The 24,755-nt window shown below is 42.9% G+C and overlaps 1 protein-coding gene across 2 annotated transcripts in view; it reads right to left on the minus strand.

The window, feature by feature from the left end:
• The window catches only part of FBLN1 (fibulin 1), a 73,759-nt gene that overhangs the window by 22,270 nt on the left and 26,734 nt on the right, over positions 1-24,755 (minus strand). For both annotated transcript variants that reach the window (XM_073567660.1, XM_073567661.1), the window contains exons 2-13: positions 21,661-21,772; positions 13,310-13,448; positions 10,486-10,633; positions 10,339-10,401; positions 9,704-9,805; positions 6,802-6,939; positions 6,475-6,612; positions 3,319-3,462; positions 2,818-2,946; positions 728-853; positions 476-595; positions 106-237 (exon numbers count right to left, since the gene is read on the minus strand). In XM_073567660.1, coding sequence (XP_073423761.1) covers positions 106-237; positions 476-595; positions 728-853; positions 2,818-2,946; positions 3,319-3,462; positions 6,475-6,612; positions 6,802-6,939; positions 9,704-9,805; positions 10,339-10,401; positions 10,486-10,633; positions 13,310-13,448; positions 21,661-21,772 — 1,491 coding nt within the window. The remainder of the gene's footprint in view (positions 1-105; positions 238-475; positions 596-727; positions 854-2,817; positions 2,947-3,318; positions 3,463-6,474; positions 6,613-6,801; positions 6,940-9,703; positions 9,806-10,338; positions 10,402-10,485; positions 10,634-13,309; positions 13,449-21,660; positions 21,773-24,755) is intronic.

A 24,755-nucleotide genomic window follows, 5' to 3' on the forward strand; every position in this document is an offset into this window, starting at 1 on the left:
AGATCATATGTAAGAGGAGTATATACTGCCCAGTAATATATACAGTGTAGTCTGTACTGAATTCTTCTACTGATTCTTTCTGAGGTTTCTTGCCCTTCTACATACCTTGACAGTTTCTGCCATTAGGGGCCAGTGTGTATCCGGTAGGGGGACAGGTGCAGCGGAAGCTGCCGGGGACATTGTTGCAACGGTAGGAACATATGTGTCCACCGGTGGGGAGAGCGCACTCATCAATATCTATACAGGGGATAATAGTAATCATCAGGATAGGTAGATAATAGATAGATATGAAATTTATAGATAATGAATCTTGAATACATTGTTTGTTCTCAGTACATCTTTCATTAAAAGTCTAATGCCACTGTAATAAACAATAGCTCTCTGCTGTACAATATACTGCCTCCATGTGCTGCACAGACTTGGATTAGGTCCCTAGCAGTTCAGCCACAGGAAGCATCAGGAAATATTAATTTACCTTCACATGTGATTCCGTCCACATCGCTCAGCTGATAGCCTCGGCGACAGTAGCACTGATAGGAGCCGTAGACGTTGGCGCACTCCTGGCTGCAGGGATTGCTGCCACATTCATCCACATCTAAAGAATAAACAAGAAAAAAACGTAACAGACTGGTCTCTGGCTGTACACAGGACAAGTGGCTGCAGCAGGAGCCTCCCCCCACTTCTCTGCCTGCTATAGACCAGATGAGCACCTTCCTTCAGCACCCACCTTCACAATTTCGACCATCCAAGGCCAATTTGAAGCCCGTGGAACAACTGCAGTAGAAGGAGCCATCGGTGTTTTCACACTTGTGGGCGCAGACACGACCCGAGTATCCTCTGCACTCGTTAATATCTGGAATACAGAACAGTGTTATACTGCATGCACCTCTCTCTCCCCTCTCACAGCATAAATATCACAGGCAGAAGCTGAGAGGCTGCAGCTGCATCTCCCTTCTCACTCACACAGTATTAATCTATTAGACAGCTGCTGAAAGAACACAGCTTCATCCCTTTCCTCCCTTCACAGCATAAATATCATAGGTAGAAGCTGAGAGACTGCAGCTGCATCTCCCTCCTCCATTCACAACATAGATCTTATAAGCAAAAGCTAAAAGACTGCAGCTTCATCTTCTCCTCCATTTATGGCATAGATTTCATAGGCAGAAGCTGAGAGACTGCAGCTGCGTCTCCCTCCTCCCTCTCACAGATGAAATCTCATTGGGAGAAGCTGGGAGACTGCAGCTGCATCCCCCTCTTTCCTCTCACAGCATAAACCTCATAAGCAGGAGAGAGACTGCAGCTTCATCTCCCTCCTCCACTCACAACAAAAATCTCATAGGCAGAAGCTGAGACACTGCAGCTGCATCTCCCTCCTCCATTCACAACATAGGTCTTCTAGGCAGAAGCTGAGACACTGCAACTGCATCTCCCTCTTCCATTCACAGCATAGATCTTCTAGGCAGAAGCAGAGACACTGCTGCTTCATCTCCCTCCTCCATTCACAGCATAGATCTCATAGGCAGAAGCAGAGACATTGCAGCTGCATCTCCCTCCTCCATTCACAACAAAAATCTCATAGGCAGAAGCTGAGACACTGCAGCTGCATCTCCCTCCTCCGTTCACAGCATAGATCTCATAGGCAGAAGCAGAGACACTGCTGCTTCATCTCCCTCCTCCATTCACAGCATAGATCTCATAGGCAGAAGCTGAGACACTGCAGCTGCATCTCCCTCCTCCATTCACAACATAGATCTCATAGGCAGAAGCAGAGACACTGCTGCTTCATCTCCCTCCTCCATTCACAGCATAGATCTCATAGGCAGAAGCTGAGACACTGCAACTGCATCTCCCTCCTCCGTTCACAGCATAGATCTCATAGGCAGAAGCAGAGACACTGCTGCTTCATCTCCCTCCTCCATTCACAGCATAGATCTCATAGGCAGAAGCTGAGACACTGCAGTTGCATCTCCCTCCTCCATTCACAACATAGATCTCATAGGCAGAAGCTGAGACACTGCAACTGCATCTCCCTCCTCCGTTTACAGCATAGATCTCATAGGCAGAAGCTGAGACACTGCAGCTGCATCTCCCTCCTCCATTCACAGCATAGATCTTCTAGGCAGAAGCAGAGACACTGCAGCTGCACTCCATTCACAGCATAGATCTTCTAGGCAGAAGCAGAGACACTGCAGCTTCATCTCCCTCCTCCATTCACAGCATAGATCTCATAGGCAGAAGCTGAGACACTGCAGCTGCATCTCCCTCCTCCATTCACAGCATAGATCTTCTAGGCAGAAGCAGAGACACTGCAGCTTCATCTCCCTCCTCCATTCACAACATAGATCTCATAGGCAGAAGCAGAGACATTGCAGCTGCATCTCCCTCCTCCATTCACAACATAGATCTCATAGGCAGAAGCTGAGACACTGCAGCTTCATCTCCCTCCTTCATTCACAGCATAGATCTTCTAGGCAGAAGCAGAGACACTGCAGCTGCACTCCCTCCTCCATTCACAACATAGATCTCATAGGCAGAAGCTGAGACACTGCAGCTGCATCTCCCTCCTCCATTCACAGCATAGATCTCATAGGCAGAAGCTGAGACACTGCAACTGCATCTCCCTCCTCCATTCACAACATAGATCTCATAGGCAGAAGCTGAGACCCTGCAGCTGCATCTCCCTCCTCCATTCACAGCATAGATCTCATAGGCAGAAGCTGAGACCCTGCAGCTGCATCCCCCTCCTCCCTCTCTTCTAGTATATACATATAGATATATTTTTTCCTATAGTCCTGGTGGATTAAGCGACTCACTCACCAACACACAATCTGTTCAGGGTGTCGAAGTGATATCCAGCTCGGCATTCGCATCGATACGATCCGGGCACATTTAGACAAGTGTGCCCCTCTCCACACGGGTTCTGGATGCTGGAACACTCATTTATATCTAAAATTAACACCAGGGAAGTCTGCATTATTAAATTCATTTGGATGCAGCATTGCCAAGATCTTTGCTTGTGGTCACCGAATGGAGCCGCCTAGAGGTTAAGACTTTTCACAGCTGAGTGTTTGGTGCAATTTTATCCAGTCTGAACAATCTTTCGTAAGGTAAATACTGTAGATATGGATTCTGGACCAAGACAGGACGGGTGATAAATGTATGATTTCTGGGGTCCCGGCTGCTGAGACCACCACCAATTCCGAGAATGCAGCAGTAGTGAGCATGTGCGACCATCAAACCTCACTGCACAAAGGAGATTTTGGAACCCCCCATATGGCCACTGCTTGCATGCAAGGAAAAAAAAAGGGCACCCCCTACCTTCACATTTTGTTCCATCGGCATTTAGGTGATACCCTCGTCCACAGTTGACCACGTGCCGCTGACAGGTGTAGGAGCCTTCCGTGTTGATACAGGTCTGACCCGGGGGACAGGGCGCACTGTTGCTGACACATTCATTAATATCTGGAGAGAAAAAAACACAGGGCAATAGAGGGTTAATGGGGCTTTTCAATCATATACAGTAGGTCTGACCGCTGGGATCCCTCAACAATCTTGAGAATAAGCCGGTTATAGTCACTGTAACAGGCAATTATTGCAGCAGGAGCCTCCCCCCAATTTTTTTTTGCTGTAGGAGACCTAAGAATGAACCAGTTATAGTCTCACTTACAGGAGGTGAGTAAGACAGCTAGCTGCGGCAGGAGCCTCCCCCACTTCTCTGCTGTAGGAGACCTAAGAATGAACCAGTTATAGTCTCACTTACAGGAGGTGAGTAAGACAGCTAGCTGCGGCAGGAGCCTCCCCCACTTCTCTGCTGTAGGAGACCTAAGAATGGATCAGTTATGGTCCCACTTACAGGAGATGAGAAAGACAGCTAGCTGCAGCAGGAGCCTCCCCCCACTTCTCTGCTGTAGGAGACCTAAGAATGAGCCGGTTATAATCCCGATTATAGGTGGTGAGAAGAGGGGAACTAGTTCCAGCAGATGCCTCCCCTGACTTTACTGTATGAGACCTAAGAATGGGCTAATTATAGTCCCACTTACAGGAGGTAAGGAAACTAGCTGCAGCAGGATCCTCCCCCCTCTTCTTTGCTATAGGAGACCTAAGAATGAGCCGGTTATAGTCTCACTTCTAGAAGGTGAGTAAGACAGCTAGCTGCAGCAGGAGCCTCCCCCCTCTTCTTTGCTGTAGGAGACCTAAGAAGGGGCCGGTTATAGTCTTGATTACAGGCGGTGAGAAAGGCAACTAGTTCCAGTAGCTGCCTCCCCTGACTTTGCTTTATGAGATCTAAGAATTTGCTAGCTATAGTCCCACTTACAGGAGGTACAGTGGGGCAAAAAAGTATTTAGTCAGTCAGCAATAGTGCAAGTTCCACCACTTAAAAAGATGAGAGGCGTCTGTAATTTACATCATAGGTAGACCTCAACTATGGGAGACAAACTGAGAAAAAAAAATCCAGAAAATCACATTGTCTGTTTTTTTTTCATTTTATTTGCATATTATGGTGGAAAATAAGTATTTGGTCAGAAACAAGCAATCAAGATTTCTGGCTCTCACAGACCTGTAACTTCTTCTTTAAGAGTCTCCTCTTTCCTCCACTCATTACCTGTAGTAATGGCACCTGTTTAAACTTGTTATCAGTATAAAAAGACACCTGTGCACACCCTCAAACAGTCTGACTCCAAACTCCACTATGGTGAAGATCAAAGAGCTGTCAAAGGACACCAGAAACAAAATTGTAGCCCTGCACCAGGCTGGGAAGACTGAATCTGCAATAGCCAACCAGCTTGGAGTGAAGAAATCAACTGTGGGAGCAATAATTAGAAAATGGAAGACATACAAGACCACTGATAATCTCCCTCGATCTGGTGCTCCACGCAAAATCCCACCCCGTGGGGTCAGAATGATCACAAGAACGGTGAGCAAAAATCCCAGAAACACGCGGGGGGACCTAGTGAATGAACTGCAGAGAGCTGGGACCAATGTAACAAGGCCTACCATAAGTAACACACTACGCCACCATGGACTCAGATCCTGCAGTGCCAGACGTGTCCCACTGCTTAAGCCTGTACATGTCCGGGCCCGTCTGAAGTTTGCTAGAGAGCATTTGGATGATCCAGAGGAGTTTTGGGAGAATGTCCTATGGTCTGATGAAACCAAACTGGAACTGTTTGGTAGAAACACAACTTGTCGTGTTTGGAGGAAAAAGAATACTGAGTTGCATCCATCAAACACCATACCTACTGTAAAGCATGGTGGTGGAAACATCATGCTTTGGGGCTGTTTCTCTGCAAAGGGGCCAGGACGACTGATCCGGGTACATGAAAGAATGAATGGGGCCATGTATCGTGAGATTTTGAGTGCAAACCTCCTTCCATCAGCAAGGGCATTGAAGATGAAACGTGGCTGGGTCTTTCAACATGACAATGATCCAAAGCACACCGCCAGGGCAACGAAGGAGTGGCTTCGTAAGAAGCATTTCAAGGTCCTGGAGTGGCCTAGCCAGTCTCCAGATCTCAACCCTATAGAAAACCTTTGGAGGGAGTTGAAAGTCCGTGTTGCCAAGCGAAAAGCCAAAAACATCACTGCTCTAGAGGAGATCTGCATGGAGGAATGGGCCAACATACCAACAACAGTGTGTGGCAACCTTGTGAAGACTTACAGAAAACGTTTGACCTCTGTCATTGCCAACAAAGGATATATCACAAAGTATTGAGATGAAATTTTGTTTCTGACCAAATACTTATTTTCCACCATAATATGCAAATAAAATGAAAAAAAACAGACAATGTGATTTTCTGGATTTTTTTTTCTCAGTTTGTCTCCCATAGTTGAGGTCTACCTATGATGTAAATTACAGACGCCTCTCATCTTTTTAAGTGGTGGAACTTGCACTATTGCTGACTGACTAAATACTTTTTTTCCCCACTGTAAGTAAGGCAACTTGCTGCAGCAGGAGCCTCCCCCCACTTCTTTGCTGTAGAAGACCTAAGAATGGGCCGGTTATAATCCTGATTATAGGCGGTGAGAGGGGCAACTAGTTCCCTGACTTTACTGTATGAGACCTAAAAATGGGCTAGTTACAGTCCCACTTACAGGAGGTAAGTAAGGCAACTAGCTGCAGCAGGAGCCTCCCCCCACTTCTTTTGCTGTAGGTCACTAAGCACTGTTTTGCTGCTGAGGATGACACCACACATTTCCCTTGCCACTTAGCAAGAAAGGAAACCAAGTCAAGCTTTGGGCATGATATCTGGGGAGCTGTTGTGGAGTCAGCAGGAGGCATCACAGTAGGGGGGCGGATCTGGGGGTTTCTAGGTAGCCAGTTCACCAACCCCTTTTGATTCATGCAGGACTTTTGAGATAATTCGGTTTCGATGGGTCAATCGGTGGCAGGTCTAGGATCCTCCTCACCATGCAGGATAGTAGTTAACAGCCAACAAATGCCCGGCGATCCAAAAAGCGCCTGTGTGATCTTACCAATGCAATTTCCCAGTGCATCCTGAATAAACCCAGTGCTGCACTGCACTTTAGGGCGACAGCGGAAAGATCCGGGCGTATTCTGGCAATTGAAGGTTGGGAGACAGTTGTGGATCCCGGTGGTGCACTCATCAATATCTGCAAATCACAAAATACAACTTTTTGGGGGTTATTTTTGTAAGAGTCAGTTCCGGTCCATAGCCACTAGAGGGCGGCAATGCATCGCGGAATAGAGATAATGACTCTTGCCACCAGGGGGCAGTGTGATAAAGGCTTTACTATGGATGAAATTGTAAATGGTAGACCGACCTCCCTCTCCCCATATACCTATACAGTTGTTATCATCGGTGAGCTCGTAGCCGGTGCCGCAGTTGGCTTCTCTCTGACAGCGGAAGGATCCGGGTAGGTTGATGCATCTCTGCCCCACCTTACAGTTGTGCGCTTGCGCGATGCATTCATTTATATCTGCGTAGATGGAAAGAACTCATTATCTATTTAGGCATTGTATGGCGGTATTATTTTTGGGCATTGGATGGCAGTATTGTATGGGAAATATAATGCAGGGTTACGTGGGCACTATATGATCCGCTTTTATATTGGATACTGTGATATATTATTTATGTATTGTATGGCGGTATTATATGGGCACAGATTAGCAGTATTGTATAAAAAATGGTACTATTATGCGGTCATTTTAATGTAGCATTAGATAATGGACATTATGTAGAAATATTACATAGGCATTGTATGGCGGTATTATTTCATCATTAAAGGGCAGTTTTATTTGGGCACTGAATGGCAGTAGCGTATGGGAAATATAACGCAGTGTTACGTGGGCACTATATGGTCCTTTTTTCTGCATTGGATACTGTAATGTAATACTGTAATATAATATTTATGTATTTTATAGCGATATTTAATGGGCACTGATTAGCAGTATTGTATAAGAAATATATGGCGCTATTATGTGGCCATTTTAATGTAGTATTAGATCATGGATACTACAGAGAATTAATATTCAGACCTTATACGACGGTATTATTTGGGCACTGAATGTTAGAATCATGTGTTAAATATTTGGCAATATCATATGGACACTATATGGTAGCATTTTTATACTGAACATTGTGGAGAAGTTTTATTTTGGGGCGGTAGGTTAGAATTATTTGGGCACTGAATGGCAGTATTATGTGGGAAATACACGGTAGTATTAGGCGAGCAATATATGATAGCTCTCCCTACTGGATAGTGTAGGGAAATATTTCAGCATTGTAAGGCGGTATTATTTGGACACTGAATAGCAGTATTGTATGAGAAATATGTGGCACTATTACGTGGCTATTTTAGTGTAGTATTAGATATTAAATACTGCAGAGAAGGATTATTTAGGGATTGTTTACCAGTATTATTTAGGTACTGAATAGCAATATTGTATAGGAAATATATGGCAATATTATGCAAGCATTATATAATAGAATTAGACATAGAATTCTTATGAAAGTACTAATTAGCGATTGAATGGCGGTATTATTTGAGCACTGAATACCAATAATGTGTGGGAAACATTTGCTAATATTATGTGGACACTATATGGTAGTATTTAATATCAGACCCTAAAAGGAAGTTTTATTCGTGGCTGTATGGTGGTGGTATTTAGACAGCGAATGGCAGTATTGTGTGGGAAATATTTGGTATTATTCTGTGAGCACATTAGTGATCGATGTTGCATACTGTGGCAATCTATCTTTTAGGTTGTAAGGTGGAGTTATTTGGCACTGGATGGCGGTATTATGTGGGAAATAGATGGCTGTATTATGTACGTATTATGATATGGTCACTGAAAGGCGGTATTATGTTCAAAATATATGGTAGCATTATATGAGCACTATCTAGTAGCATAGACCTTGGATATTATAGGGGGGCATTATATGAGCATTATTTGGCATTATTTGGATGAGAAAAAAATGGTAATGTTATGTGGTCATTTAGTGTAGTATTAGATATTGAATACTGCAGGAACGTATTATTTTAATATTGTACGGTGGTATTATTTGGCAGTGTTGTGTGGGCAAATATATGGTGGCATAACGAGATCATTATATAGGAGTATTAGATATTGGATATTGTAGAGAAGTATAGCTTAGGGACTATGCGCTAGTATTGTTTGGGTACTGTATGGCCGTATTGAGTGGGAAAATATATGGCGGTATTACGTAAGCATTATATAGCAGTATTTGATATTGTAGAGAAGTATAGCTTAGGGACTGTACTGTACTTATTTTTGGTAATTTTATTTAGGAACTAAATAGGCAATGTATGCAACATTATATAAGAATTATATATAGTAGTATTAGGCATGGGATTCAGTAGGAAAGTATTATTTAAGGATTGTATGGTGATATTATTTGTACAGTGAATTTCAATATCGTGTAGCAAGTATAGCAAACATACGGGTGTATTATCTGGGCACTATATGGTTGTATTAGGTTTTGCAGATGTATGAAAGTATTATACGGGTGTATTATCTGGGCACTATATGGTTGTATTAGGTTTTGTAGTTGTATGGAAGTATTATACAGGTGTCTTGTCTGGGAACTATGTATTTGTATTAGGTTTTGTAGATGTATGGAATTATTATACGGGTGTATTATCTGGGCACTATATGGTTGTATTAGGTTTTATAGATGTATGAAAGTATTATACGGCTGTATTATCTGGGCACTATATGGTTGTATTAGGTTTTGTAGCTGTATGGAAGTACTATACAGGTGTCTTATCTGGGCACTATATGTTTGTATTAGGTTTTGCAGATGTATGAAAGTATTATACGGGTGTATTATCTGGGCACTATATGGTTGTATTAGGTTTTTCAGATGTATGAAAGTATTATTTACCAAGATAATGTAATGAAGAGGTTAATCCTCTAGGACCACACAATGCAAGCAATGAGAAAAGCAGATGTAAAAAATATGTAAATAGCGCCTCTGGGAAATGAAGATACCTGGACCCCGTCCAACATGTCTTCAGAACCCCCCACCCTCTTCGCTGACCCCAGGTTAAATACCGGAGCAATTGGAATCGACCCAAGTGGCTGGAAGGTTTTATATTACAAGAGTAAATGAAAAAGAGTCTATAGACATGCACAGCACTGCGGTGCTGGATGATGGAGATATAGTACATCCTTGCAGTCGGTTTGGATTATATCGACGCACATTCATAAAACTGATACCATTGCAGGTGACTCCATCAGGTTGGAGCTGGTAACCGGCATAACAGGAACAGATGACACTGCTTCCGGTATCTCTGCACTGCTGGGAACACCGTCCGCCACCTACAGGTAGAAAAGCATCATTATTTCACGGTCTGCTTCATTGTCTTTGAAGGTTACAAAATTAAAGGGGTATTTCCGTTTTCATACATGAATACCTTGTTGGATAGAGATCGTAAAAAGAAGCACTTTTGCAATTTATTGTTTGTTAAAATTTACAGCCGTTCTTGAGATATTAACACTTTTTTGTTGTCTATAGCTCGTTGCCTAGGAGACCGACCACCGCTGCTGTCCAGCTTCTAAGCTCTGTGCCGAAGCTAGGGAGTAACAGCGAGCTCCAGGGATGCTGGCCAGCTTCAAAACAAGGCTTAAAAGTTCAATAACCAAAACCTTGTAAGCTCTGCTCATGTTCCGCTGTCTAGCAGCGGTGGTCGGTCTCCAAGGCAACGCGTTGTAAACAAAAGAAAAGTGTTAATATCTCGAGAACGGCTGAAAATTTTAACAGGCAGTAAATTGCAAAATTGCTTGAATTTGCAAGCTCTATCCGAAAATGCCCATTTCTTAAAAAATGGACTCGTCCCTTTAAAATTTCTCACCTCTGCATCTGTCATTCAAGGAGGGGTCTTCATTATCCGTGTTGGGACCTAAAGGTTTGTTGGCTTTGGGAATAAAAATATGTATTTTAGTTCCGTCTGGCAATGATGCCTCTTTTTATTTTTAGCATGTTATGTAGATTATTGCACCTTCATCCTGGTTGGGGGCATCGCTGCCCTCCTGCTTTACACAGCAGGCTCTGAACACCAGGCTGCACTGGTAGCCCAGGAACATCTGCTCGCAGGATTCACCCCGTGCCTGGGCCTCCTTACCCAGCTGGCAGCATTTGCAGCATCTCTGTAATGGAAATAATACAGAATGAAGAAGAATCCATTAATGCTCATATAGTATTTGACTTATTATTAGCCGCAAAGATTAAAAAAAAGCGGCTTTTACAAATATGCTGCGGGTCTGTGGTATGAGACAGTCCCGACGCTGAACCTGCTTCCTTTACCTGCTGTGATATTGGCAAAACGGCTACCTGCAGACACCACTAGGGGGAGCTCACTGCATACTGGCCGCGCACAGTGTTCACATCCGTGACACCACAGCGCTGTGCACTGTGCAGTGGCCATTCTTAGGTACTGCGGTTCAGTTTCTATTCATTGGACTGCAGTACCCAAGAATGGCCACTAGACGGTGTACAGAGCTATGACGATCAGGCTCTGTACATTTAGGACCCGATTCATTATTGCTTTTATGCTTTCTTTCTCCCCCTAGATTTTGGTGCTTTGTGCCTTTATTTTAAAGTCTGCTTTATATGTGTCTGTTATTGTGGGTGGATTTTTTGTTTTCTAGAAGTTTTCTGCCGAGTCATCAATTGCGACTTTTTAAAAAGTCACATTTTTAGTGCAGATGTACTACAGTACCCCCCGGTCCTTCCCTTACCTGCAGTGACTTTATATACCCCAGTTATTCAAACCCCCCCAACCGAAAATGTTTACAGAGAAAAAAAACTAAAATTTTACAGCAAATGCCACTTTTTGTGCTAGGGGGCAGTAATAAAAATGGGTATCCACTAGGGGGCGGTAATAAAAATGGGTATCCACTAGGGGGCAGTAATAAAAATGGGTATCCACTAGGGGGCGGTAATAAAAATGGGTATCCACTAGGGGGCGGTAATAAAAATGGGTATCCACTAGGGGGCGGTAATAAAAATGGGTATCCACTAGGGGACGGTAATAAAAATGGGTATCCACTAGGGGGCGGTAATAAAAATGGGTATCCACTAGGGGACAGTAATAAAAATGGATATCCACTAGGGGGCAGTAATAAAGATAGGTATCCACTAGGGGGTGGTAATAAAAATGGGTATCCACTAGGGGGCGGTAATAAAAATAGATATCGATTAGGGGGCAATAATAAAAATGGGAATCCACTAGGGGGCGGTAATAAAAATGGGTATCCACTAGGGAGCGGTAATAAAAATGGGAATCCACTAGGGGGCGGTAATAAAAATGGGTATCCACTAGGGGGCGGTAATAAAAATAGGTATCTACTAGGGGGTGGTAATAAAAATAGATATCCACTAGGGGGCGGTAATAAAAATGGGTATCCACTAGGGGGCGGTAATAAAAATGGGTATCCACTAGGGGGCAGTAATAAAAATGGGTATCCACTAGGGGGCAGTAATAAAAATGGGTATCCACTAGGGGGCTTTAATAAAAATGGGTATCCACTAGGGGGCAGTAATAAAAATGGGTATCCACTAGGGACAGTAATAAAAATGGGTATCCACTAGGGGGCAGTAATAAAAATGGGTATCCACTAGGGGGCGGTAATAAAAATGGGTATCCACTAGGGGGCGGTAATAAAAATGGGTATCCACTAGGGGTCGGTAATAAAAATGGGTATCCCCTAGGGGGCGGTAATAAAAATGGGAATCCACTAGGGGGCGGTAATAAAAATGGGTATCCACTAGGGGGCGGTAATAAAAATGGGAATCCACTAGGGGGCGGTAATAAAAATGGGTATCCACTAGGGGGCGGTAATAAAAATGGGTATCCACTAGGGGGCGGTAATAAAAATGGGTATCAACTAGGGGGCGGTAATAAAAATGGATATCCACTAGGGGGTGGTAATAAAAATGGGTATCCACTAGGGGACGGTAATAAAAATGGGTATCCACTAGGGGGCGGTAATAAAAATGGGTATCCACTAGGGGGCGGTAATAAAAATGGGTATCCACTAGGGGGCGGTAATAAAAATGGGTATCCACTAGGGGGCGGTAATAGAAATGGGTATCCACTAGGGGGCGGTAATAAAAATGGGTATCCACTAGGGGGCGGTAATAAACATGGGTATCCACTAGAGGGCGGTAATAAAAATAGGTATCCACTAGGGGGCGGTAATAAAAATGGGTATCCACTAGGGGGCAGTAATAAAAATGATATCCACTAGGGGGCGGTAATAAAAATGGGTATCCACTAGGGGACGGTAATAAAAATGGGTATCCACTAGGGGGCAGTAATAAAAATGGGTATCCACTAGGGGGTGGTAATAAAAATGGGTATCCACTAGGGGACGGTAATAAAAATGGGTATCCACTAGGGGGCGGTAATAAAAATGGGTATCCACTAGGGGGCAGTAATAAAAATGGGTATCCACTAGGGGGTGGTAATAAAAATGGGTATCCACTAGGGGACGGTAATATAAATGGGTATCCACTAGGGGGCGGCAATAAAAATAGGTATCCACTAGGGGGCAGTAATAATAATAGGTATCCACTAGGGGGCAGTAATAATAATAGGTATCCACTAGGGGGCGGTAATGAAAATGTGTGTCCTAATATGTTTTCATCCAGTTTGAAGTTATTCTCTAACCCACAGATTGGGGATAAATTCCTTATTTCTGGGGTCCGACTGATCCCAGAAATGGGGCGCTCTTGTGCCCACACACCCCCATGACAATGCATTGTTTCGCTAGTTCTCCCACTTGTTGTAGGATCACTAGTCCCAGCTGATCTCCGCTCACCTGCACAAACCTGGCTTCACAGCTGGACGCCTTCTCCTGCTCACTCGCATCACAAGAGTTTTTCTCGTTGGCGATGTTGATGCCGGTCGTACAGTGCAAGTCCTCCAGCTGATTGAGGCAGCATTGCTCCTGGATTAATCTAGGAAAACAATAAGACGAAACAACATCAGATATTTCATGAAAAAAAGTCGATGTAATTCCTCATGGAAGCTTTCTTACAGGAACAGCGCCACACCTGTCTACAGGTTGTATGTGGTACTGCAGCCTAAACACACTCACAGACAGGAGTGGCGCTGTTTCTAGAAAGAAGCAATGTTGTTGATCTAGTGGACAAACATATCAAGAACATCAAAAATTATTTAAATCGGGATTTTATGTTAAACGCATCTATTTTTCTAATTTTGTATAATGTGTTTACATTTTTTATATCACTATCTGTATTTAAAAAAAAAATTGAAATGTTAGAATTTCTGCACTGGCCACCGTGCCTAATAATAATTTATTTTTTTTGTTCTGTACAGATGACTTTTCATCAGTCTCATTATCATCACAGACAGGATTGTAATGCATGATAACACCTTTACATACAGTAGATAACACAAGATCCATCATTCACAGGTCCTGAAGCAGCAAAACAGCCCCAGACCATCACACTACTACCACCATATTTTACTGTTGGTATGATGTTCCTTTTCCGAAGTGCTGTGTTACTTCTACACCAGATGTAATGGGACATACACCTTCCAAAAAGTTCAACTTTTGTCTCATCAGTCCACAGAGTATTCTCCCAAAAGTTTTGGGAATCATCAAGATGTTTTCTGGCAAAACTGAGACGAGCCTTTATATTCTCATGGTGGAGTCATGAACACTGACCTTAACTGATGCAAGTGAGGCCTGCATTTCTTTGGATTTTGTTGTGGGATCTTTTGTGGCCTCTTGGATGAGGCGGCGCTGCACTCTTGGGATGATTTTGGTTGGCTGGCCACTCCTGGGAAGGTTCACTACTGTTTCATGTTATCACCATTTGCGGGTAACGGCTCTCACTGTGTCTCGTTGGAGTCCCAAAGCTTTAGAAATTTCTTCATAACCTTTTCCAGACTGATAGATCTGTTACTTTGCTTCTTATTTGTTCCAAAATTTCTTTGGATCGCGGCACGATGTCTAGCTTTTGAGGATCTTTTGGTCTACTTCACTTTGTCAGGCAGGTCCTATTTAAGTGATTTCTTGATTGAAGTGTGGCCGTAATCAGGCCTGGGTGTGGGTAGGGAATTTGAACTCAGCTTCCCAAAAATGTGATAAACTACAGTTAATTTATGTTTTAAAGGGGGCAATCACTTTTTTTTTTTTTACACAGGGCCCTGTAGGTTTGGATTTCTTTTTCCCTTAATAATAAAGACCTGCATTGTGTGATTACTTGTCTAATATATGTATGTTTGGTGATCTGAAACATTTCAGTGTAAAAAAACCAGGAAATCAGGAAGGGGGTGAACACTTTTTCACACAACTCTATATAAAGTAGATAGCACAGGATCCACAGATTTTGCCTTGGGGCCCAGGAGCTTCATGTTTCGCCCCCGTTTATGTGCAGAGAGCAGTATCTGGACATCAGATGCTCCCCCCGCCCCGCTCCAGCTCCAGAGCAGCGCTCACATGTGGTTCCTCTTTCAAGTCTCTGACGTCGTCTCCCAGGAGTGAACTTTTCAAAGAGAAGAGGACTTCCTAATTCACTCCTCTGAGACGTTTCGCCGTTTCCTTGTGTTTAGCCAAAGGCCTAGAAAGATTCCTTTTATGAAGCGCCAGGGAGCCCCCGAGCCAACAGATATCAGACTGCGACTGAGAGGATTTGTAAAAGTTGTATTCTGTCTAACCCTACATCTGCACCGCCTAAAGTAAAGAACGCTGGGGGAGGATTAAGCAGAGAAGGAATTGCCTGTGAGCGCTCAGGATACATTCATCGTTCAAGCTCTCACTATTTCTTTCAAATCCTCTTCTCCAGTTATTATTTTTTGCTTCTGGCAGTACATTATTAGTTTTATTTCAATCTTTTTTTTTTAAGAAGGATTTTCTTTATTTTTCTATTTTAAACAGCGCCACTTATATTCGGTGGCTATGTCTGGTATTGCAGCTAATATAAGTGAATGAGTTGCAATACCAATCAAAGCCACAGAAGGGAGGGAGCTGGTTTATTTTTTTTTTTTTGCAAGGATCATAAAGGAGATGTCCATAGATATATTTTATTTTGACTTATTAAGGAATGCGTACATCACCACTGGAAAAATAGGGATCTGTAAGTTCTAGTGTCTGTCAATATGACCCCATACATGGGAAAAACTGACTGATTACGGGTTGTGTTACTTAAACCCCTCACTTTTTTGGCCTCTATTTACTAGGATTGTATTTCAAAATGCACGAGCTGCAACGGTTTCAGCATTTTATGTTTTTGAAAAGTTGGATGTGGCCTGAGATATATTTGTAGACAATTTATTACATCATCTCATTATGTTTTTTGGTCATTAATTTATAACACTAGCCCTAACCCTAGTCAAACTCTTACACTAGCCCTAACCTTAGCATGACCCTAACCCCTAACCCTACTGTAACCTTTACCCTAGCATTACCCTAACCCTACTGTAACCTTTACCCTAGCATTACCCTAACCCTACTGTAACCTTTACCCTAGCATTACCCTAACCCTACTGTAACCTTTACCCTAGCATTACCCTAACCCTACTGTAACCTTTACCCTAGCATTACCCTAACCCTACTGTAACCTTTACCCTAGCATTACCCTAACCCTACTGTAACCTTTACCCTAGCATTACCCTAACCCTACTGTAACCTTTACCCCAGCATTACCCTAACCCTACTGTAACCTTTATCCTAGCATTACCCTAACCCTACTGTAACCTTTACCCTAGCATTACCCTAACCCTACTGTAACCTTTACCCCAGCATTACCCTAACCCTACTGTAACCTTTACCCTAGCATTACCCTAACCCTACTGTAACCTTTACCCTAGCATTACCCTAACCCTACTGTAACCTTTACCCTAGCATTACCCTAACCCTACTGTAACCTTTACCCTAGCATTACCCTAACCCTACTGTAACCTTTACCCTAGCATTACCCTAACCCTACTGTAACCTTTACCCTAGCATTACCCTAACCCTACTGTAACCTTTACCCTAGCATTACCCTAACCCTACTGTAACCTTTACCCTAGCATTACCCTAACCCTACTGTAATCTTTACCCTAGCATTACCCTAACGCTACTGTAACCTTTACCCCAGCATTACCCTAACCCTACTGTAACCTTTACCCTAGCATTACCCTAACCCTACTGTAATCTTTACCCTAGCATTACCCTAACCCTACTGTAATCTTTACCCTAGCATTACCCTAACCCTACTGTAACCTTTACCTTAGCATGACCCTAACCCTACTGTAATCTTTACCCTAGCATTACCCTAACCCTACTGTAACCTTTACCCTAGCATTACCCTAACCCTACTGTAACCTTTACCCCAGCGTTACGCTAACCCTACTGCAACCTTTACCCTAGCATTACCCTAACCCTACTGTAACCTTTACCCTAGCATTACCCTAACCCTACTGTAACCTTTACCCTAGCATTACCCTAACCCTACTGTAACCTTTACCCCAGTATTACCCTAACCCTACTGTAACCTTTACCCTAGCATTACCCTAACCCTGCTGCAACCATTACCCTAACCCTACTGTAACCTTTACCCTAGCATTACTCTAACCCTACTGTAACCTTTACCCTAGCATTACCCTAACCCTACTGTAACCTTTACCCTAGCATTACCCTAACCCTACTGTAACCTTTACCCTAGCATTACCCTAACCCTACTGCAACCTTTAACCTAGCATTACCCTAACCCTACTGTAACCTTTACCCTAGTATTACGCAAACCCTACTGCAACCTTTAACGTAGCATTACCCTAACCCTACTGTTACCTTTACCCTAGCATTACCCTAACCCTACTGTAACCTTTACCCTAGCATTACCCTAACCCTACTGTAATCTTTACCCTAGCATTACCCTAACGCTACTGTAACCTTTACCACAGCATTACCCTAACCCTACTGTAACCTTTACCCTAGCATTACCCTAACCCTACTGTAATCTTTACCCTAGCATTACCCTAACGCTACTGTAACCTTTACCACAGCATTACCCTAACCCTACTGTAACCTTTACCCTAGCATTACCCTAACCCTACTGTAATCTTTACCCTAGCATTACCCTAACCCTACTGTAATCTTTACCCTAGCATTACCCTAACCCTACTGTAACCTTTACCTTAGCATGACCCTAACCCTACTGTAATCTTTACCCTAGCATTACCCTAACCCTACTGTAACCTTTACCCTAGCATTACCCTAACCCTACTGTAACCTTTACCCCAGTATTACGCTAACCCTACTGCAACCTTTACCCTAGCATTACCCTAACCCTACTGTAACCTTTACCCTAGCATTACCCTAACCCTACTGTAACCTTTACCCTAGCATTACCCTAACCCTACTGTAACCTTTACCCCAGTATTACCCTAACCCTACTGTAACCTTTACCCTAGCATTACCCTAACCCTGCTGCAACCATTACCCTAACCCTACTGTAACCTTTACCCTAGCATTACTCTAACCCTACTGTAACCTTTACCCTAGCATTACCCTAACCCTACTGTAACCTTTACCCTAGCATTACCCTAACCCTACTGTAACCTTTACCCTAGCATTACCCTAACCCTACTGCAACCTTTAACCTAGCATTACCCTAACCCTACTGTAACCTTTACCCTAGTATTACGCAAACCCTACTGCAACCTTTAACGTAGCATTACCCTAACCCTACTGTTACCTTTACCCTAGCATTACCCTAACCCTACTGTAACCTTTACCCTAGCATTACCCTAACCCTACTGTAACCTTTACCCTAGCATTACCCTAACCCTACTGTAACCTTTACCCTAGCATTACCCTAACCCTACTGTAACCTTTACCCTAGCATTACCCTAACCCTACTGTAACCTTTACCCTAGCATTACCCTAACCCTACTGTAACCTTTACCCTAGCATTACCCTAACCCTACTGTAACCTTTACCCTAGCATTACCCTAACCCTACTGTAACCTTTACCCTAGCATTACCCTAACGCTACTGTAATCTTTACCCTAGCATTACCCTAACGCTACTGTAACCTTTACCACAGCATTACCCTAACCCTACTGTAACCTTTACCCTAGCATTACCCTAACCCTACTGTAATCTTTACCCTAGCATTACCCTAACCCTACTGTAATCTTTACCCTAGCATTACCCTAACCCTACTGTAACCTTTACCTTAGCATGACCCTAACCCTACTGTAATCTTTACCCTAGCATTACCCTAACCCTACTGTAACCTTTACCCTAGCATTACCCTAACCCTACTGTAACCTTTACCCCAGCATTACGCTAACCCTACTGCAACCTTTACCCTAGCATTACCCTAACCCTACTGTAACCTTTACCCTAGCATTACCCTAACCCTACTGTAACCTTTACCCTAGCATTACCCTAACCCTACTGTAACCTTTACCCCAGTATTACCCTAACCCTACTGTAACCTTTACCCTAGCATTACCCTAACCCTGCTGCAACCATTACCCTAACCCTACTGTAACCTTTACCCTAGCATTACTCTAACCCTACTGTAACCTTTACCCTAGCATTACCCTAACCCTACTGTAACCTTTACCCTAGCATTACCCTAACCCTACTGTAACCTTTACCCTAGCATTACCCTAACCCTACTGCAACCTTTAACCTAGCATTACCCTAACCCTACTGTAACCTTTACCCTAGTATTACGCTAACCCTACTGCAACCTTTAACGTAGCATTACCCTAACCCTACTGTAACCTTTACCCTAGCATTACACTAACCCTACTGTAACCTTTACCCTAGCATTACCCTAACTCTACTGTAACCTTTACCCTAGCATTACCCTAACCATACTGTAACCTTTACCCCAGCATTACGCTAACCCTACTGCAACCTTTACCCTAGCATTACCCTAACCCTACTGTAACCTTTACCCTAGCAATATGCTAACCCTACTGTAACCTTTACCCTAGCATTACGCTAACCCTACTGCAACCTTTAACCTAGCATTATCCTAACCCTACTGTAACCTTTACCCTAGCATTACGCTAACCCTACTGCAACCTTTACCCTAGCATTACCCTAACCCTACTGTATCCTTTACCCTAGCATTACCCTAACCCTACTGTAACCTTTACCCTAGCATTACCCTAACCCTATCTCTTGCCTGTCATTAGCTGCAGCCCTACAATAACCCTAGCCCTAACCCTAGCATAACCTAAACCCTAACTCTAGTCTAACTCTTACACTAGCCCCAACCCTATCATGACCCTAACCCTGAAGTAAAATTTAACCCTAGCCCTATCTCTAAACCTAGCTCTAACCCTAGCATAACACTAACCCTATTTTATCCTTTACCCTAGAATAACTCTAACTGTAGTCTAACTCTTACCCTTGCCCTAACCCTACTATATCCCTAATCCTAGTCTCTTATCCTAGCCCTAACTCTAGCCTAACCCTAGGCTAACTCTTATCCTAGTTCAACCCTAACCTTAGCCCTAAGCCTATTGTAACCTTTACCCTAACATAACCCTATTATAACTCTTTTTTTCTAGCATAACCCTAAGGGTATGTGCACACGTTGCAGATTAGTCTGCAGAATTTTCTGCACAAAATCCGTATCTCTTGGCAGAAACCGCTTGCTGATTTCAATCGGAATTGATGCGGATTTCCTGCGGATTGTAATGCGTTTCTGTTGTGATGATTTTGGATTTGTACATTTTCTTCCTCATGGTTGTGGAGGAGAGAGAGAGACACTGGAAAACGCTGCTGCGGATCCGCAAAAAGAATTGACATGCTGCGGGAAAAAAGCCGCTGCGAATCTGCACGGATTTTTCTGCAGCATGTGCACAGCGATTCTTAATTTACCATAGACTAACACTCCCTGCGCACTACACTGCAGATTTGATGCAAATCCGCACGGCAAAAAACGCTGCGGATCCGCATCAAAATCTGCAATGTGCGCACATACCCTAAACCTAGCATAAATCTAAACCTAGTCTAAACCCTAGGCCTAAACCTAGCTCGGATTAGAAAGGAAGAGTGTAAAACTGTAATATATATCACTTGTTTGACAGCTCTCTCAGCAGGTTGCTGTCAAAAAATTACAAGTGAGCGGAGACTCGAGGATCCCGTCCTGACTTTTTACCAACGCTTTCAGCATTTTCTATTTTTTAAAAGTTAGATATGACCTGATACTAATTTGTAGATAATTTATTACATCATTTTTAGATTTTATAACCCTAGCCCTAACCCTAGCCATAACACTAGCCCTAACCTTAGCCTTAACCCTAACCCTAAACGTAGCTAACCATAACTCAAGCCTTAAACCTAGCCCTAACCTTAGTCCTAACCCTAATCCTAACCTTTGCCCTAATATTAGCTAACGATAACTAACTCTAGCCCAAAACCTAGCCCTAACCTTAGCCCTAACCCTAGCCATAACACTAGCCCTAACCTTAGCCCTAACCCTAGCCATAACACTAGCCCTAACCTTAGCCTTAACCCTATCTTTAACCCTAACCTTAGTGAACCATAACTCTAGCCTTAAACTTAGCCCTAACCTTAGCCCTAACCCTAGTCCTAACCTTAGCCCTAATATTATCTAACGATAACTAACTCTAGCCCAAAACCTAGCCCTAACCTTAGCCCTAACCCTAGCCATAACACTAGCCCTAACCTTAGCCTTAACCCTAACTTGAACCCTAACCTTAGCGAACCATAACTCTAGCCTTAAACCTAGCCCTAACCTTAGCCCTAACCCTAGTCATAACCTTAGCCCTAATATTAGCTAACGATAACTAACTCTAGCCCAAAACCTAGCCCTAACCTTAGCCCTAACCCTAGCCATAACACTAGCCCTAACCTTAGCCTTAACCCTAACCATAACTTTAACCCTAACCCTAGCCCTAACCCTAATCTTAGTTCTAACCCAAGCCGTAACATTAGCTAATGATAACGCTAGCCCTAAACCTAGCCCTAACCTTAGCCCTAACCCTAGCCCTAACACTAGTCTTAACATTAGCTTACCATAACTCTGGCCCTAACTTATTACTTCTATCATGATCAGAGGGGACATATATTATTTTTGCCACTTTCTGTGACACATGGAGGACACTGCAGTATTATGATTCCCCTAAAATGTTTAGTGGACGATACAATTGTATTTCACTCACCTGCACTGTTTGTCTGCGTCTGAGATAGTAGGGAGGCTGGCACAGTCCTGATTGAGTGATGCCCACTCGTACCCGCTGGTGCAGCAGACATCGGCCTTCACCTCAGCAGCGGCTGCAACAGACAACATAGTATTCATCATTTTCATCAATGACAGAAACATACTGGACCCGATTCATCAATGCATTTTTGCCTGTTCTTTGACGAGTTTTTATTGTTTTTTCCTTGTTTTTATGTTTGGGCCATTTTCTTCCTTCCTTTTGGTCTTTTTTTAAGCTTATTTTACATGTGCTAACCTTTTTTTATTTTTATTTATTTTTTCCCATTTTACAGTTTAGGGTTTTTAGATGTTTTAGCCGGCATCATCATTTGCCACTTTTCGAAAAAAAATTGGCACAAATTTGGACCAGATATTTTGGTGCAATTTTCTCACCTTTTAGTGAAACGTGCGACTTTTTGGCCTAAAAAGTTGCAAAAAGAGGTTAAAGACCAAAAAATGTTGACTCTGCACAAAATTCATCAAAAGCGCGTGAAATTTTTCAGAATTTGGCACATAAAACGACAGAAAAGTGTCTTAAAAAAAAGCTTGCGAATGATGAATCGGGGTCTGTATGAGTATTTCATTACGGAAAGTCTTTGTGGCTGAAGGGTGATGATGAGAGGGCTGCAATATCAGCGACAGACCCCCTACTCCCCTCCCTTCAGTTATTGGGCTCGGGTTTTATAACCATATTGTTGTCCTTACTCCAATGACTCCGACGCTGGGAATTTATTTAATGAGCAGTAAAGGTTTCAGACGTCGGCAATTCCCAGCTCAACACAAAAGAAGTTTCTTGGAAGAAAAGGAAAAAAATGTTATACTACCAGTAATATCTTTGTTTTTCGCATGCAATTCTGGTCACTTTGGAAGTGTCCTGAACCAGAAAGGGATGGTGTTTGTGTAAACCCCACTTAAAAGTGTGTGGCCATGTCAGAATTGAGGAAATGGCATAAACATGAAAAATTGAAGAAACTAGTTGGAAAGTATATGTACAGTGCTTCAGCCCCAGATGAAGCCATTTGGCGAAACGCTAATCAGACATGCATTCTTCTTAATGGGTGTTCCCTTTCTTTTTTTTTTTTTACTATCGCCATGCTTCTTATTACTCCTGTATGGCATTGGATAATGCCCTGAGCGGTACAATATGTTGGCACTCCCCCCCCCACATAGTGTTCTGCCATACAGTAAACCATATAGTGCTGAAATATCAGCATCTTTCAGGAAAGTGCCCAAATAGCAATGCAGTACAACAGTGTTGCTGCACCAGCTGAAATATTATACTACCAGGAATTCTTTTATTTTTCTGATGAAATCTTGAAAAATTTGGGACTGCCCTGAACCAGAAAGGGATGGGGCTTCTGTAATGATCACTCAAGTGTGTGGTCATAGAGGGATTGAGAGGATGGGGTAAATATCTCTATACTATCTATTCCAATGTTGGAAAGTATGTGTACAGTGCTTCTACTCCAGATGAAGCTGTTTGGCGAAACGCACATCAGACATGCATTCTTATCAATGGTCGCTCCCTTCATTGTGTTACTTGTGCCTACTCTCTCCATGCTTATTGTTACTCCTGTACTGCACTGGATAATGACCAATATTGGCACCCCCCATATAGGGTATTGCCATACACTAAACCGATATATTACCATCATTCAGGATAGCACCTAAATAACAGTCTAATGCACTGCTATAGTTGTGCTGTCACCATCTGCAAAAACATTATACTACCAGGAACGCTTTCATTTTCGAGATGCAATCTTGGCCAATTTGGGACCGTCCTGAACCTAAAAGGATTGGATTTGTGTAAACCCCACGGAAAAGTGTGTTATCAGGCAGAATTAAGGGCATGGCTTAAACATCTTTATACTACCAGTTTAAATGTTGGAAAGTGTGTGTACAGTATTTCAGCCCCAGAAGAAGCCATTTGGCGAAACGAACATTGAGAATGCATCGTTCTCCTCCTTGTGTTATTATTATTATTATTATTATTATTATTAGAAGAACATATATAATTACTTATCAACTGGGTTCTGCACATTTTGGTTTAGTATATGGGTATTTAAGTATTTCGTGCATATAGGACATTCGCATTATTAATGTTTGGGATGACAGTCTTTTTGACTTTGCTTAGTAAAATCTGTAGCATTGTGCTCAAATAATACCAACATACAGTGCTTCAATAATTGTTCTATACATAATATCTGATAATAGTACTATAAAGTAACTAAAAAATATATATATATTAGTGGTCCATGGTCCATGGGTCTACACACAAGCTGCTTGCCCCTAAGTTTCCATCTCAAAGTCATCCAACGTACTAGACCCAATAAGGTCTCATCCTCGCCAATTCTTGATATTTAATTTTTGGGGGGGGTTTTAGCCACTGAAAATTTTTGAGTGTGTCTGGAAATTTTTTTTTGTTCCCATAACCATGCCCCCCTTTATTCAGACCAACCCCCTGAATATGTGAGGAAACAATGGGGCTGCATCTGATGGCATCACGCGCAAGGAACCATTGGGAGGTGCAACTTTCCTGTAAGTTTTTGGAGGCTTCAGCAGCACCCATGAAAATGTCCAACTCCTCACACTTCTCCCCCCATCCTCCTTTATGTTCTGGAATCCGGAAAGACCCCTAGGAAACGGTTGTGTAAGGGGAAAAAAAGGCAAAAATCCAACATAGGATAGAAACGTTTTGCAAGGTATGGGCATCTCAATGTGTCTATGTATGGAAGGAACAACGGCCACTACCGTAGCCTCCTAGGAAATTGACTTCCAATCTGTGCCTTTCTGGATGTTTCGAAACTACAGCTTCTATTATGTCCACGTAGATATAGAGATTTCCACCAATTTTGTTGCGCAATTTCCCCAAAATCAGATCATTTCTCGTGTTAAGTATTCTAGAATAGTTTTCTGGAGCCTGTAAGGATATTCCAGAAATTCATCGTAGAAGTGTGATGCTGCCAGATGTCCACCTCGCTCGATGTATGGACGACTTGGCAGGAAAACGTAACACATCATTCATCATCATTCCCAGCATTAGACCCCTTTTCTGAG

The sequence above is a fragment of the Dendrobates tinctorius genome, unplaced genomic scaffold (assembly GCF_039654945.1).
Source record: "Dendrobates tinctorius isolate UK_male_01 unplaced genomic scaffold, ASM3965494v1 ptg000020l, whole genome shotgun sequence".
NCBI lineage: Eukaryota > Metazoa > Chordata > Amphibia > Anura > Dendrobatidae > Dendrobates > Dendrobates tinctorius.